Source organism: Salminus brasiliensis, chromosome 12, assembly GCF_030463535.1.
Source record: "Salminus brasiliensis chromosome 12, fSalBra1.hap2, whole genome shotgun sequence".
Lineage (NCBI taxonomy): Eukaryota > Metazoa > Chordata > Actinopteri > Characiformes > Bryconidae > Salminus > Salminus brasiliensis.
Window position 1 is genome coordinate 24,424,124 of NC_132889.1, and position 14,122 is coordinate 24,438,245.

General features: G+C 37.7%; 1 protein-coding gene across 1 annotated transcript; it reads left to right on the plus strand.

The window, feature by feature from the left end:
• Positions 1-5,815: 5,815 nt before the first annotated feature.
• On the plus strand, positions 5,816-14,122 carry LOC140573853 (aquaporin-8-like). Its single transcript, XM_072693443.1, has 5 exons — positions 5,816-6,102; positions 7,062-7,188; positions 7,571-7,785; positions 13,817-13,951; positions 14,080-14,122. Exons 1-5 carry the CDS (start codon positions 5,816-5,818, stop codon positions 14,120-14,122), a joined length of 807 nt encoding a protein of 268 aa, XP_072549544.1.

A 14,122-nucleotide genomic window follows, 5' to 3' on the forward strand; every position in this document is an offset into this window, starting at 1 on the left:
CTGATCCAGTTTTGTCCCACAACCCTGCTAAAAAACAATGTGGATCAGATCTGCTAGGATTTAAAGCAAAAACACACAAAAAAACCAAAGAAACAATATCTCGTTTACAATTTTATTTTCAATCAATGTAACTCCAAAATTGCCCTCCGTAATAAACAGACCAATAGAAATGCTCGACAATGACCTGGAATAAAATCAGAAAAAGTAAAATAAATAAATAAATAAATAAATAAATATGTTATGTATGAATAAGTATGTTACTCATTGGTCACTGTCATGCAAAAAAAATCGTATCTCCAAAACTGAAACCTTAGGAGAAGGAAAAAAAAACTTTCTATGTTTTTTTTCTTTTTTTTTTTTGAATATTTTTATTGGTCTGTTTATCATGAAAATTTGTTAGAAATAAACAACTGCAGCTTTTAAATTATGTCAAAAAGTAAGAAACGAGATGGAGATAACGTGGCAGTGACGTCATACAATATGGGCATGAACCACAGTGCGAACAGTCTTAATAAAAGAGTAGTCTGCTGCCACCTGCTGGCCACTTTTTGTTCCTACAGTCTTTTGAGAGGATCTGTGGGAAATTGCTTTAGAACAGGGGTCTCCAGTCTTAGAACTTAGAGCTAAGTTTTTTTTGATTGTTGTTATTTTTTTTTAAAGACTTGTGCTTGTGTTTAAATGGTTCCCCCTGTTTTAAAGTTTTACTGGAAAGAAATTTCCAGTAGTTGCTTCCAAATAGAGGCACCTTAAATGTGATGGTCACTGGACCTTGGAGAGCATTGTGGGCTGCTTTCAAACCTCTCCAGCCACCCTGGGTTAACCATTCTTCTTCCTTTTTGTGCAGGAGCTCTCTGAATATTTACTCAGACAAAAAAACGACACATTTTTTAACCATTCTTCTTTATTAAAGGTAATGATTTCATGTAGAACCATCGCGACCATTCGATTGTTAAAATGGGTCTTTGCCTGGTCCTTCTCTGTGACGGCACATCTATTATTAGATGTTTTTTTTAAGGAGCTTTTAAAAATGGTTTAATATGATATACTATATGTCCAAATCTTTATGTGCACCCCTTCCAATAAAACCATTTATTTACTTCAGGTTTCACCTGAGCTGTGGGACAGTGGAACTGTGTGCTCTGGAATGGGGAGTTGGGGATGAAGTGGGGTGGTGATCATCCAACATCCTGACCTCACTAATGCTCTTGCTTCTGAAAGCAATCAGATTCTGACAGCAGTGCTACAAAATCTAGTAGAAAGCTATTCCAACTCTTTTTAGTACCTTTGATTTCGGAAGAAACAATGAATATGTCCCAATACTTTTGTCCATGAGATGGATATAGGTGATTGGAGTGTGCATTGTGACTGGGCTGTTAGCTACAGGTAAATTATAGGAGTTATAGGGACACGCTTGGATCTTAAACAATCACTTTCACTGACATGGATCAAGCCCAGTCTAAGACTGAACTGCAGTGCCTTCTTTAAATTACTGTTGGAAATTCCACATTAGGCTAAGGCTAAATTTGGTTCATGTAATCTAGCTCATAAGGGATTGACCACTTGGCCTATTTACCACAGGCTCAATCACAAAATACATAAGTAGAAAGGCTGACAGTATAATATTAGAAGACATTTTCACATGTGTGTTACAAATTATGTGTTACAATATTGATTTTACTGAGGTCTGCAAAACAACCAGAACAGACAAATCCACCAGCAATACAACAGTGTCATGCTTAAAGAGGCCATGCAAAACTATGACTACGACTTTTGAAATATATAAATATTAGTGCTGTCAACAGTGTGTTAACCTTTTTTTTTTTTACAAAAATTAATCATCTTACAATCATCAAGTTTGGCCCCAACTTTGTGCCACAGCAGCTTTGTGGACAAAATTGCAGATCCATGAAAACCTGCTACGTTTTGGTTTAAAAAATATATACATAAATAATTGTAAAAAAAAAAAAAGAAGTTTAGAAGTTAGAAGTTTTCAGTAGCTGCTTCCAAATGGACGCACCTTAAATGTAAAGAACCTTTAAGAGCATTGTGGGCTGCTTTCAAACATCTACAGCCATCCTTTAAAGCCTCCCCCCACCCCAAGGATGAGGTGGGTTGGTGATCATCCAACATCTCGACCTCACTAACGCTCTTATTGCTGAATACAATCGAACCCTCACAGCAATGCAATAATCTCTAATAATTAACTAATTCTCTCATATCTCTCTCTCACACACACACAACCGCTGCTCTCTTAGCTCGCTCAATCCAGTCCAATGACTGATCCATACATGTATCTCTTAAAAAGTTGTTGAAGCATTTTCTCTATTAAAGCTTCCGAGCTTCATCGTGTTCGAGGCAAAAGTTCTCAAAACTACACTGAGATATTATAAGGGGAAAAAAAACAGATCCCTCTAGCCAGTTTATTAGACATAACACACTATTAATCATAATTAATAACAGAATATAGTTATGATTAATGCAATGAAATGTTTTAATAAATTGACACCACTAGTAAAAATAAACAGCTTCAAGGAAAAATGAATGAATAAAAAAGAGTGTGCCCTAATAAGCTGTATGTAATTATGCACTGGTGGTGGTGTTTACAGATTGTCTACAGTCGTCCAGTGTTCCACAAGTACCCAAACACTGCACATCCCATGTCAGCCAGAGTGCTCAATTCTGTGCACCAATGGGGCAAGCAGTCATTCAAAGCTATTCTTCATAGTGTTATGACACTCTGAGCACTGAGGCTGAGATTAGTGGTGGCATACGCTTTCATCCAAATCTTAAAAACAACCAGATTCTTTAAATAAACAGCCAGAAAATCAAATAGACTCCGTCTAAAAGCAAGACCGTCCAATAAAAGCCTGTAGCTGTGTATCCAGTGTTTTGCTTGTTCAGGGTTAATACGTAATATGGATTGATAGAAACACAATATTAGAGTAAGATAAGTAAAGATAAGTATTATCTAGATCTAATGATAACAGAAGCCAGTATTCATATAGTACATCTTAGTATGTTAAAAGAACACACAGAAACCTCTATTATTCCATACATTCAGGTCATACACGAATGGAATAATGTTATGTCTGATCAGCGTTATGTGTATGTATGCTCAGCGTTCACAGCAGTAGTGTTGATAAGTAGTGGTCCTATGCTGCCTAGGGCGCTAAGCAGAATTTGACTTGGGAACCCGTCCTACCCACCCTCCCCTCTTCACCTAAACCACAACTAAATCCTCTACCAAAGCAATGTTAATCTCTTGCAAACAGAGCTTGATTCCCCTTACAATTGCCTGCTGTTAACCATGTTAACACAGTAGTTCTCCTGCTATGTTTACTTACTTGAATAAGTTACTGATTTAAAAAAATCTTTAGAATTTAGTTTTTCTGTATTTTTTTAGGTAAAGTCATCAATGATGTCATTCCAAGAAAGCTAAAAATGGTCCTCTATTCACACTAAAGTACAATAAATGTTAGCTGGCATAGTCCACTTGTGAACTCTAGCAGAAACCAGCGAGCACTTTCAAACAGGTAATTATTAAACATTATAAATTATGCCTTATTCATGCTTCATTATGGCATGGTGGGATTTGATGCCTTGCACGAGATTCCTAAAACTACATTCTGCTAAATCTAAACCATGATTAAACTGTAAGTTTAAAAAAAAAATCATGTACTCTTTTTTGGTAATTTGGTAAACATTTAGTTTAGTGCGTTTTGTGGCGTCCCACAAGGTTCCGATATAGGGTTTGTAAAATTGATGGTTATTGTAGCAGTATTGAGAGTAAAGAACTGAAGTATCAGCCTGTGAACAGGGTTTCTGGGTTTATTAGGAGTGACTGCTTTATGCTCTATGCTACAGGATGTTCTATGATGCTTAATTCCAGTGATAGAGAAGGCCAAAAAAAGTTTGATCATGAAGTGGGGCTGGTGGGGGGGTCTTATAGAGTACAGTGGAATTCATGCTGTTCTTTTTAAAACACTGGTGTAGGTAAAGGCAAAAAAAGGCATTTGACTTCATCAGAAAAGTCATTGGAATTTGCTATATTTAACATTTTTGCAGTGACTATGTTGGCTATTATTCTCTTAGAATGCAAGAGCATCTTGAGGCAGCAAGGCAATGATGGCAGTGAATAAAATAGCTGCCCTCTGTGTGGCATATTGGGATTTGATTCCTTTGTGCAAGACTCCTAACATACATTTGGACCAAATCATAGTGAGACTCGAGTTTAAGATCCACAAAAATTGAGTCCTCTTCAAGACCAAGCCTTAACTAATCTTTAAAGCAGCACCACGCAGCATTTTACTTCAAAACTACAGCTGCCCCCCATTTTAGGCCCTCAAAAAGAAATTAGAGAAACTCACAATCATGCTGTAAATTAAATTGTCATTAAAGCACTGGGAATCTTTTGCCAACAATGTCTGCTTGAATTTTGCAACCCATAGACATCACCAGATGCAGGGTTCCTACCCTCATGATGCTCTACCAGATCTTCACTTAAGTTCTAGTTTTGGTTTCACGCTAAGTGATGCATGCTTGATTCGACTAAGGTCTGGTGATCGCCGTTGCTATGGAAGAGTGTACTTTGAGTCATCGTCCGTCTGCACTGGGAAGCACAGTGCAATCAGATTTCATCTTTCCCATAACCTCAAAGCACCTCAAGAGGATCCCCCACAGTTTCAAACTGAAGAACCTTCAAAAGGCCCATGAGCAGTTCCATCTCTTCTCCATACTTTTCTCTTCCCATCATTCTGGTACAAGAGATATTTTACCAGAATGTTACAGACATTTTTTGTATGTTTTTTATGTTTGTTTTGACTCTAGTGTTCCTGTTTTTGAGGCTTTTCAGTGGATTACATCTTGTGGTAAAACTTGTGTATTTACTTTGGTGAAGTGCCTTATTGATTGTTGACTTTGACACAGGTACAAGTACCTGGAGGGTGTTCTTCATCCAGTGGACTGCTGTGAATGGGCTTTTATTCACCAGGGAAATAGCTCTTGTGTCATCTACCGCACTTGTTTTCCATGTTTTTAGGGCTGTTGTGTGTCTGAACTCAGTAATCCTTTATTTTAAAGAATGCACCACGTACCAAGCATTTTCCCTACAAGTTGCTATCTTTCTGCTGTTTTGTTTGGATTATCAGCTTAATGATGGCTTGTGTTAGTGACGGTAGGCAGTGACAGCTCTTTGACCTTTTTCCTGTGAACTAACAACAATATATTCCATATAATAAATGCCAAATTTCCACATAATTCCACATAATAAATGCCAAATTTAAAAGCAACTAAAGTCTTTATCTGCTTATTTGTAAGTGAAATGAGGGAATGGCACACACCTTGCTGTAACCAAGCAGCCAATTGTGTTGTTTTGTATTTTTGAGGCCCTAAAAATGGAAGGTATGGAATTTACATACAATACAATGTATAAAATTGTTGACATTCCTACACAGTTCACCTGATTTGGATCTTAATACCCTAAATAAGGCCTACAGTTTGCACTTTAAGCTCATAATATAGTTTAAAGTCCAGTATTATTGTAGACAGCTGGCGTAATGTAATGCTATGACTTTCATTGCTTTGTCATTAGCTAGATGTGCACAGTTATTGTGAACTGTAGTCTGATAGTGTGTTTCCAAGGTGAATTGCTTGCCTCTGTTTTGAAGCATGACCAAAGGGTCTAGCTCCAAACCAATCAGCATGAAGGCCAGCACAGAAGATGGTTCCTCCCTCTCTCCTCCTCCTTTCTAATGTTTTATCAGGCCTGTGTCGGCATGCTTATCCACACTGCAAACTCCATCCATCTATAGCCACCATGAACACGCCTGAGTCAAAGGCCACATCCATGACTGACCTGTGGAAGCCAGGTAGCTTTTCCATCACTGAGTCTGCAGAGGAAGAGGAGACCAGGGTGCATAGGGTGGTCAGCGTGTTCCAGCGTTTCATCCAGCCCTGGCTGGCTGAGCTGGTGGGCTCAACACTCTTCATCTTCACTGGGTGCATGTCTGTGATAGAGAATCCACTGGACACTGGCAGCCTGCAGCCAGCTCTAGCACACGGCCTGGCCCTGGGCATCGTCATTGCATTGTTTGGAGAAATCAGGTATGGGATTAGACATCAATGATGGATGCAATGAGGGCGTTTCTTTTAGACTGCGCTCTGGAAGATAAAGATAAAGAACCCCAAAAAGGGTTCCCAGGTGCAAAACCACTGAAGAGCCACACTTTCAAAGAAAAGGGGGAACTTCAAGGGTTCTTTAATAAAGGCTGTGAATGCTTAATGGCTGCATCAGGTTAAATTGTTTTTTTACTATTCTGGAAAACATGCTTTATATGGTTATTTAAAGAACCTTGGCTCTATATGGTACCAATAGGTTTCACAATTGTTACAAGTCAAAGAACCATTTTCATGTCTGTATAAAACCTGATGCACATTTGGTTCCCAAATATATAACCTGTTGGAAGAACATTTTTGTAAAGGAGATTGTGGATGAGTGTGACTTAAGTCACATCTTAAGTTTAAAGTTCTATACCAATTAAAACTAAACATTCAAGTCGAGAAAATGTGAGGAACCATGTTTTTGAGAATGTGTTCTCACAAAGTCTACTAAAGAATTTTAAGCGGTGCAGTTTCTATATGCATTGTACCTCTTTCCTGAATAACATTTGCACAATTATAGATGCTAATATATTATATTATTATATATTATTATAGCTATATTAAAAAAATCAACATCTTTAATGTAGCAAACATCACATATTTGTATTAGTATATATATTTACACAAATTTAGATCGTGTGGGGTGGGAATTTGGGAGTTGACTGACAGGCTCCCTAAAATATATTAATTGAGCATTTTATTAGAATTTGAGAACTTCCATAGTTCCATATCACATATGGAAAGCAGTACTGCTGGTGTCCATTGCCAGCAAATGTTCACATCAACCAAGGAAAGCTAATATTTTCTTTTTAAAACAAAAAATCAAAATCAGAATCAAAATTCCAAATTTTAAGTACTTGTTCTGAATAACAGCTCAATTTACGCAATGTTCCCACCTTTAGTGGAGGCCACTTCAACCCTGCTGTGTCTGTGTCCGTTTGCCTGGTTGGGGGTCTCAATGTCATCCTGCTGTTGCCTTATATAGCTGCACAGCTATGTGGAGGACTCATTGGAGCAAGTTTGGCCAAAGTAGGTAATTATTTACTTCCCTTTAAATGATTTTGTTACCAAAAATGTTTAGTTTTTCCCTGATGTTAAAAGGTTACCGTACATGACCACATTCAGCAATTTATCTTAGAGGGACTTGGCTTATCTGTGTCTTATCACATATTTGTTCGTCACTGAGCATGCACACTGCTCAACGATATCATGGTAAATAGGAAATTGAGGAGATTGGGGAGCTAAAGGCATTGGGACTTTATTATGCAACAAAAAATAAATCATATAAAAGAAAAAATATGAATGCTGTTTATTTTTTACTATTCATATTTTCAATATTTGATCTAACGGAAATTAAGTTTCCTACTGCACTGTAAGTATTGACATGCTTCTTCTGTTTTTTTTTTCTTAGGTTATCTCTCCACCTCAAACTTACTTTAATACATCTGGTGGTGCGTTTAACACAGTGAAAGATGGAGGTCAGATTGGGCCTGCCATTGTAGCTGAGGTGGTGATGACATTGTTCCTGACTATGTCTGTGTGTATGGGGGCAGTTAATGGCAAGACACGTACTCTGCTGGCCCCATTCTGTATTGGGCTGACAGTCACAGCTGACGTCCTGGCAGGGTGAGTATTAAATGAACACATACACTGAAATGCTAATGTAACTAGCCAGTTAAGTAGACTTCGAGACTTTGTCTCATCTGTCCATAAGATATTATTCCAGAACTGGCTTTTTGGGTGTTTTTTTAAATCCATCTGGCTATCTGGATTGATGGATGGATAAATGGATGAATGGATGGATGGATGGATGGATGAATAGATAGATATTAGTGCAACAATGATGTTGTAGTCTATAACCACAATAATACATTGTGACAAAAAGGATCAAGTGAAGAATAACCGCCTCATTGTAGGCCCAGCTGCTTGACTGTCTGAGGCTTTCTTATTTATTCACTCCTTCAATGAATGACTCCCTTGAGTTCCAATGAAAGAAAGCATAGCTCTCCTTGGGGTCAGGGCAAAACCCATTTCACCTTGTAGGATGTTTGTTCTAGCGTCTGTTCCTCTTGGTCACTCTGATATCCCCCCTGACCTACACAGTTGTTGACAGCCAGAGTATTTTGGTGCTTGACACAGCAGTCACATGACTCCAACCAAAAACCAAAAATGCAGTGCTGCAGTGGTGGTGCAGTAGTAGGTTATTAATGTCCTCGCTCTTGTTCAGACACTTCAAGAGGTGTAAACCTCTGACTTTATAAGAAGGAAATTTGTCACAGTTCATAATCATCTGACAAGTGAATTGTTTTTATTGCTTCTTATAATCAATTATAGCATCTTAAAACAATACAGTTAAACACTTTCATTTTTAAACACATAAACAAAGCATAACCATGGATCCATTTGCAGCCAAAGCAAATATTTAGTCCACATGCAAATGGACAGCTTTTCTATTTTCACAGTGCAGTTATGTAATTAAGCGTGACTCATCATGCAAATGACTAAATAACTCTTCAGTCTCTAATGCTGCAGAAGCCATCAGATCAGCAATGACCCCTTTAGTGCTATCACCACCACTGTGTGCACAAACATGATGCCATGTAGACCCTTTTAGCTCAGTGATAGGTGTGGGTAGTGGGAGGGGGAGACTGTGAACTGTTATAACCATAGATAATATTTACAATGACCAGGCATGCTAGAATTTGCCCACAGTCGTTACATTTTAATAGAAGTTGTGGAAAAGTAAGAATTGGATGTTTATGACAAAACCTAATGTTCTATACTAATGTAGTTTAGGAGTGTAGAACACTAACCTCAACTGTAGCATTTTTTCTGAATGTTGTTTACTAACCACACAAGCAGAGATAAGCTTAAAAAGCACACATACACTCAGCTCAGCTACTTCACAGTGTATCCATTACTGACACAGGCATTTACTTGTGCATAGACAGCTTGTTTAACCACTATAGAAAAGCAGTGTCGGTATAACAGCAGTGGAGCAGTGGAATTGACTTCTCTAGAGTGCCAGAGCTCCAGGCAATGTTTCTGAGTGGCATTTTTGATCTGTAACTAATCATTCGTTATCAGTACCTGACCTCACTAATGCCATCAAATCCATCAATGTTCTACAATATAGTGTAAGATCTTTGCGGAGAAGTAGAGGCTGTTACTGCAGCAAAAAGAAAACTAAACTCCCTATTATAACACCTTGATTTCAGAAGAAACTGGAGAGGTGCAGGTGTCCACAAACTTTTATACGTATAGTGTATTTCCATTGCATACAGTTTTCACTGTTATTTTTGTGATTCTAAAATAAGCTTTCATTTGCTGTGTGTAAATATGACATATTTAAACAATATGCCAAGAGAAAATGGTCCATATCGGCAGCTTTCCAATTCTGGTTATTACATAATCACGTGTGAATCATTTTACAAATGACTAAATAGTTGTTCCAGTCTGTTATGCTACTGATTCCATGAGCCTGACTCTTATCAGAATAGCTCTCTGAAGGTAAAGCTAAGAAAAGTGATCTCTGCAGTGGTGCGTTTCAACATCTGGACCTACAGCATCTGCACTGGCCTCAGCAGGACAAAGACCCAATGCTATCAGCGAGCAGTAGGCAAGCACAGCTGATAGGGTCAAAGCCCTCAGGGTAGAAAGCTATCAGCGGGGTGTAGGCTTGCGTGGCTGATAAGATCAAAGCCCTTTGTGCTAGGTGCTTGTGTGTTTGGATGTAGGTACAAAAGAACATCATGCTCATTTTAACCACTTGGGTGAACAACTACTACAATAGTGATGAGTCAACTGTGACATGGCTATTCTCAACGCACGAAACCGAATGACGTAGGGCTTTCCCTTTGAAAACTTTATCTGGCCTGTGGTGGCAGTATTGTTGCAGATGCATGCTTTCAATCGGAGGTGCAGCATATCATTCAGGCAGGTCAGAACAAACGCTTGGAGAACTTTGAGCCACAGTCAGACGTCTGTCAAATAAACCCGAGTACATTCTATTTCAGAAGTGTCATGTAATGCAATGCAATAGAGAACTTGATCTCTATTACACACGTTGTTCTTTATGGAAACAAAAGTGGTTCTTCTTTGTCAACAAAGAACCACTTGAAAGAAATTCCAGTATTATTACTGATTCTCATTTTGTGAGAATGATTTTATTACTACATTTGGAAATGAGAGTCGATAATAATATTGGCAAATTATACAGTGGACCTATCTGAAATTGGAAACAATGGGTTCATGGATTTTTTAAATACAAAATAAAGGTTCTTCAAGTGGCTCCTTAATAGTATCACTCAAAAACCACTTAAAAAGCCTTTATTTTGTATTAAATAAATCCATTAACGCATTGATTCAATGGTATTATCAATGCTCATTCCTGCTTCTCAGGAATCTGGTGGTAGCCAATGCTAGCATCCTCTTTCATCCATGTCCAGGTAGTGTAGCCAGTGTTCCTTAAACTCTGAACTTGCCCATTATGTTTCCAGAAACATTTAGTACCCTTGCTCTCTTTTGTATCTTTTCCTTGCTACAGAAGGCAACGATATCTTCTCTGATCCTTTTGGACAACTCTCTTGACTTGTTTCTAACATGCAATCAAATGTCACAGTCAGCAAAGCTCTAGCCAGCCCAGGTATTGGATGTGTTTTATCTCAAGCACTCTTGCTCTGTGCTATTATGAGGGATTCTTCTTTAATAATTCTGAGACTGCAGTCATCATTAAAAATGGAGTATACAAAGAACTAGAGCACAGAAGCACACTCCCACACACTCATTCATACTGGGGCTTATCCTGCAATATCTGCATTGTTTAACAACATTGCATAACAGAAATTCACCTGCATCGTGGTAGTTCCTCCAGCTCCTCCCATCTCTATCACTGGTTGAGCTGCACACGACATGCTGGTCTTTATTTGCCTGATAGAAAAAATCTTTTTGCACGCAACATTTGGGTCGGTAAACACCACTTATCATTTTTCAATACATCAAAGATTCACGTATGAATATATGTGAGGCGATTCATGAATATTTGACACATAAATGCAAATTAGTATTTTAAATTCAATGCATATTTTATACCATTCCGCCATGTAGCATAGCATAGCATAGCATACCATAGCATAGCTTTGTTTTTGACATTTTATTATTTTTTGTAATTATTTCCAAGTCTTACCTGATAGTGTTACTGTCCCCTTGTCCTCTTTTTCCGGTGTGTGGTTAGCTACCTGAAAATTGCTCTTTCGGTAGTGGGCTGGGTGTTTGTACATTTTGGGGGTGTACTGAGCTCTCAGCTGTTTTTCATTCTAAGGGACCATTTTTTTCTAAGGACAAATAATAATCAAATAATCAAATTCTCAAAAACCTCAAATAACAAGTGAACTTGTATACAACATAGTAAAATATACTTTTGTCATTTAAGGTTTAACGCACTACCTGGAATGCTGAACTTTGAAACTTCCACTCTTTATACAGCTTTGTATCAATATTGCCACCATTATGGCAGAATTATACTATTTAGGCTCAGCTATGAAGAATCCCAGTTATGAAGAATACTCTAATATTAACCACTGTATTACATTCTCCACCACCATTACCTCCCTGTCTCATCGAAACTTTGGCCTTATTCCCCTAGCAAATAATCAGCATAATAAACTGTGGATGTACTCAATCCAGTAAATCAGGCAACAACAAAAAAATCTATGACATTATACTCACTAGTTTCACATCAGCAAGCATTCTTTGACTCAAACAGAACAATTTACAAATTTCTGAATCTCAAGTTTTATGAAAGAATAGTCCCGCCAGTTTGTACAAAAGTCCCTGTAGTTACTGAGTAATACACCTTAGTGTGTAATATTCCTTCTGCATTAAGGGGTTAATGAATGCTTTAAAACGAGTTTATTAAGGATTATTAATTCAGTCATAAAACCTGAACAAATTATTGATCAATTATGAAACACATAATAGGGACCTGTTGCCTTCTAAATAATGAGCCCTATTTAGTGGTAATTGATGGTTTTTAAAGATGTTTATGATCTTATCTTTATCACTATATTTGCTTTTACAATTTATTATACTAGCATACATTTAGAGCCATTAAAGTAATGGAATAGCCATACTATTAAAATGATAAACCAGAGGCAGAAGAATAACATCTCAATAGTTACATAATTAAACAGGTTATATCATTACTGATAAGATTAGAGTCACTCATAAAAAATCCATCCCGAGCATTTAAAAGAAGCTTATAATCCAATCATTTACTCTTTAAATGTACAGACCCGCTACTGTTTAGTGTCACGCCTATGTACGCAAAGCCCAACACACCTATACAGACCACATACATCTTCATTGTTGCACTCTGTACATATACATTTGTTTATACAATAGACTTCATTCTCATCATGTCATTCTAGCTCACCATCTTTAATGAACCTGTTGTTACTGTATGAGAGATTAGGTACAATAAGAACCCACATGATCTCATTATCATTTCTTCTAAAATCAAGTAGGAGTTTGTCTTCTCTGTGCTAAAGCAATGGTCTTTACCCTTATAAAGAGCCTTTGCACTCGATTAGATTGCATTTAGCCAAAAAAGACTAAGGTCAGGTCACTGGAGTACTGGATGGAGCTCCATCATTATCCATCAGAGAACAGAGCACCACTGCTTCACAGTCCAATTCTGGGGGGCTTTATACACTGAGCCCATTCCATTGGCAATACTTTCCTATGGACATTTTATAAGCTGTATAAGCTTTATGTGTAATCACGATTCAGAGGGGGTGTCTTATCTTGGGGGTTGGAGTATGGGGGAGGTGACTGTACGATTAGTTAGATCTTTGAAAACATACCTAGAGCAGTTCAGTAGTGGTTGACCTGACAAATTCTATTTCAACATAAAGAAGTGAAGAGGGATCCAACTTTTAGCATTAGTCAGGCCAGTCAGTGATTCACTCTGAGCTTAAGGCAAGCAAGGAAGTGGCTTTTCTTACTAGCATGTGGGGGGTAGGATAGTAACTAACATCAGTTTGGTTATCATATCAGCATATAATAAGTTATAGTATTTAAAGGTTCATAATACCTTAATACGTTAATAATAATGTAGGCCTACTATTAAGTTAGTTTTAACCTTGTAATTTAGGCATTAGGTTATGCCATTATACATGTATACTGTATTCTAATCATACCTTTATAATGTACATTATACCACACCACTATTAAGTCATCGCTGTAAACCAGTTATGCATGTATTATATGGACCTGCTGTGAAATCATGGCATTGTAAGTCAGCCTTTACAAAACAGGCCTATTACAAAGTTACACCATTATACGCAAGGAATACCTTTGTAATATAGAATTACTATTATGTGATACCCTTTTAAGCCCGTTATACCTTTGTAATGTAGGCCTTTCGTGAAGTCATAAGCCATGTAATGCAACCCTGTTATGATGTTAAACAAGTAGCAGAAGTTAACCATATAGGCTGGTTACAGAACATGTTACACCATTAAAATGAGCAAATGCCTTTATATATTAAAGCACATATATATATTTTTAAAAAGAATAATTGTTTATTTAATGTATATATATGATTCATTATGTGTTATTGTATATGATTAACTGTGTGTTCACTTCTGCCCTTCAGAGGAGCGATTTCTGGAGCCTGCATGAACCCAGCTCGTGCATTTGGCCCAGCAGCAGTGGCACATTACTGGACCTATCACTGGATCTACTGGGTTGGGCCAATGGCTGGAGCACTGATCACGGGAGCTCTCATTAGGTACACACGCAGCATGCTTTTTTCTGTTTGTTTATTTCCGTGAAATCATTGCACATTAAAGTGATAGCATTAGCCTCATTTTATACATGCCACACGTCTTTAACACTGACTTCCTGGTCTTTGTCCAGATTGATGCTGGGTGATGAGAAGATCAGAATGCTTCTGAAGTGA

What these genes read in the sequence shown, in the direction of transcription:
- LOC140573853 (XM_072693443.1), top strand. Translation starts at nt 5,816, where the DNA reads ATGAACACGCCTGAGTCAAAGGCCACATCCATGACTGACCTGTGGAAG. An exon ending in GCATTGTTTGGAGAAATCAG is followed by an intron (nt 6,103 to 7,061) that starts GTATGGGATTAG and finishes TCCCACCTTTAG; the next exon opens with TGGAGGCCACTTCAACCCTG. An exon ending in TTGGAGCAAGTTTGGCCAAA is followed by an intron (nt 7,189 to 7,570) that starts GTAGGTAATTAT and finishes TTTTTTTCTTAG; the next exon opens with GTTATCTCTCCACCTCAAAC.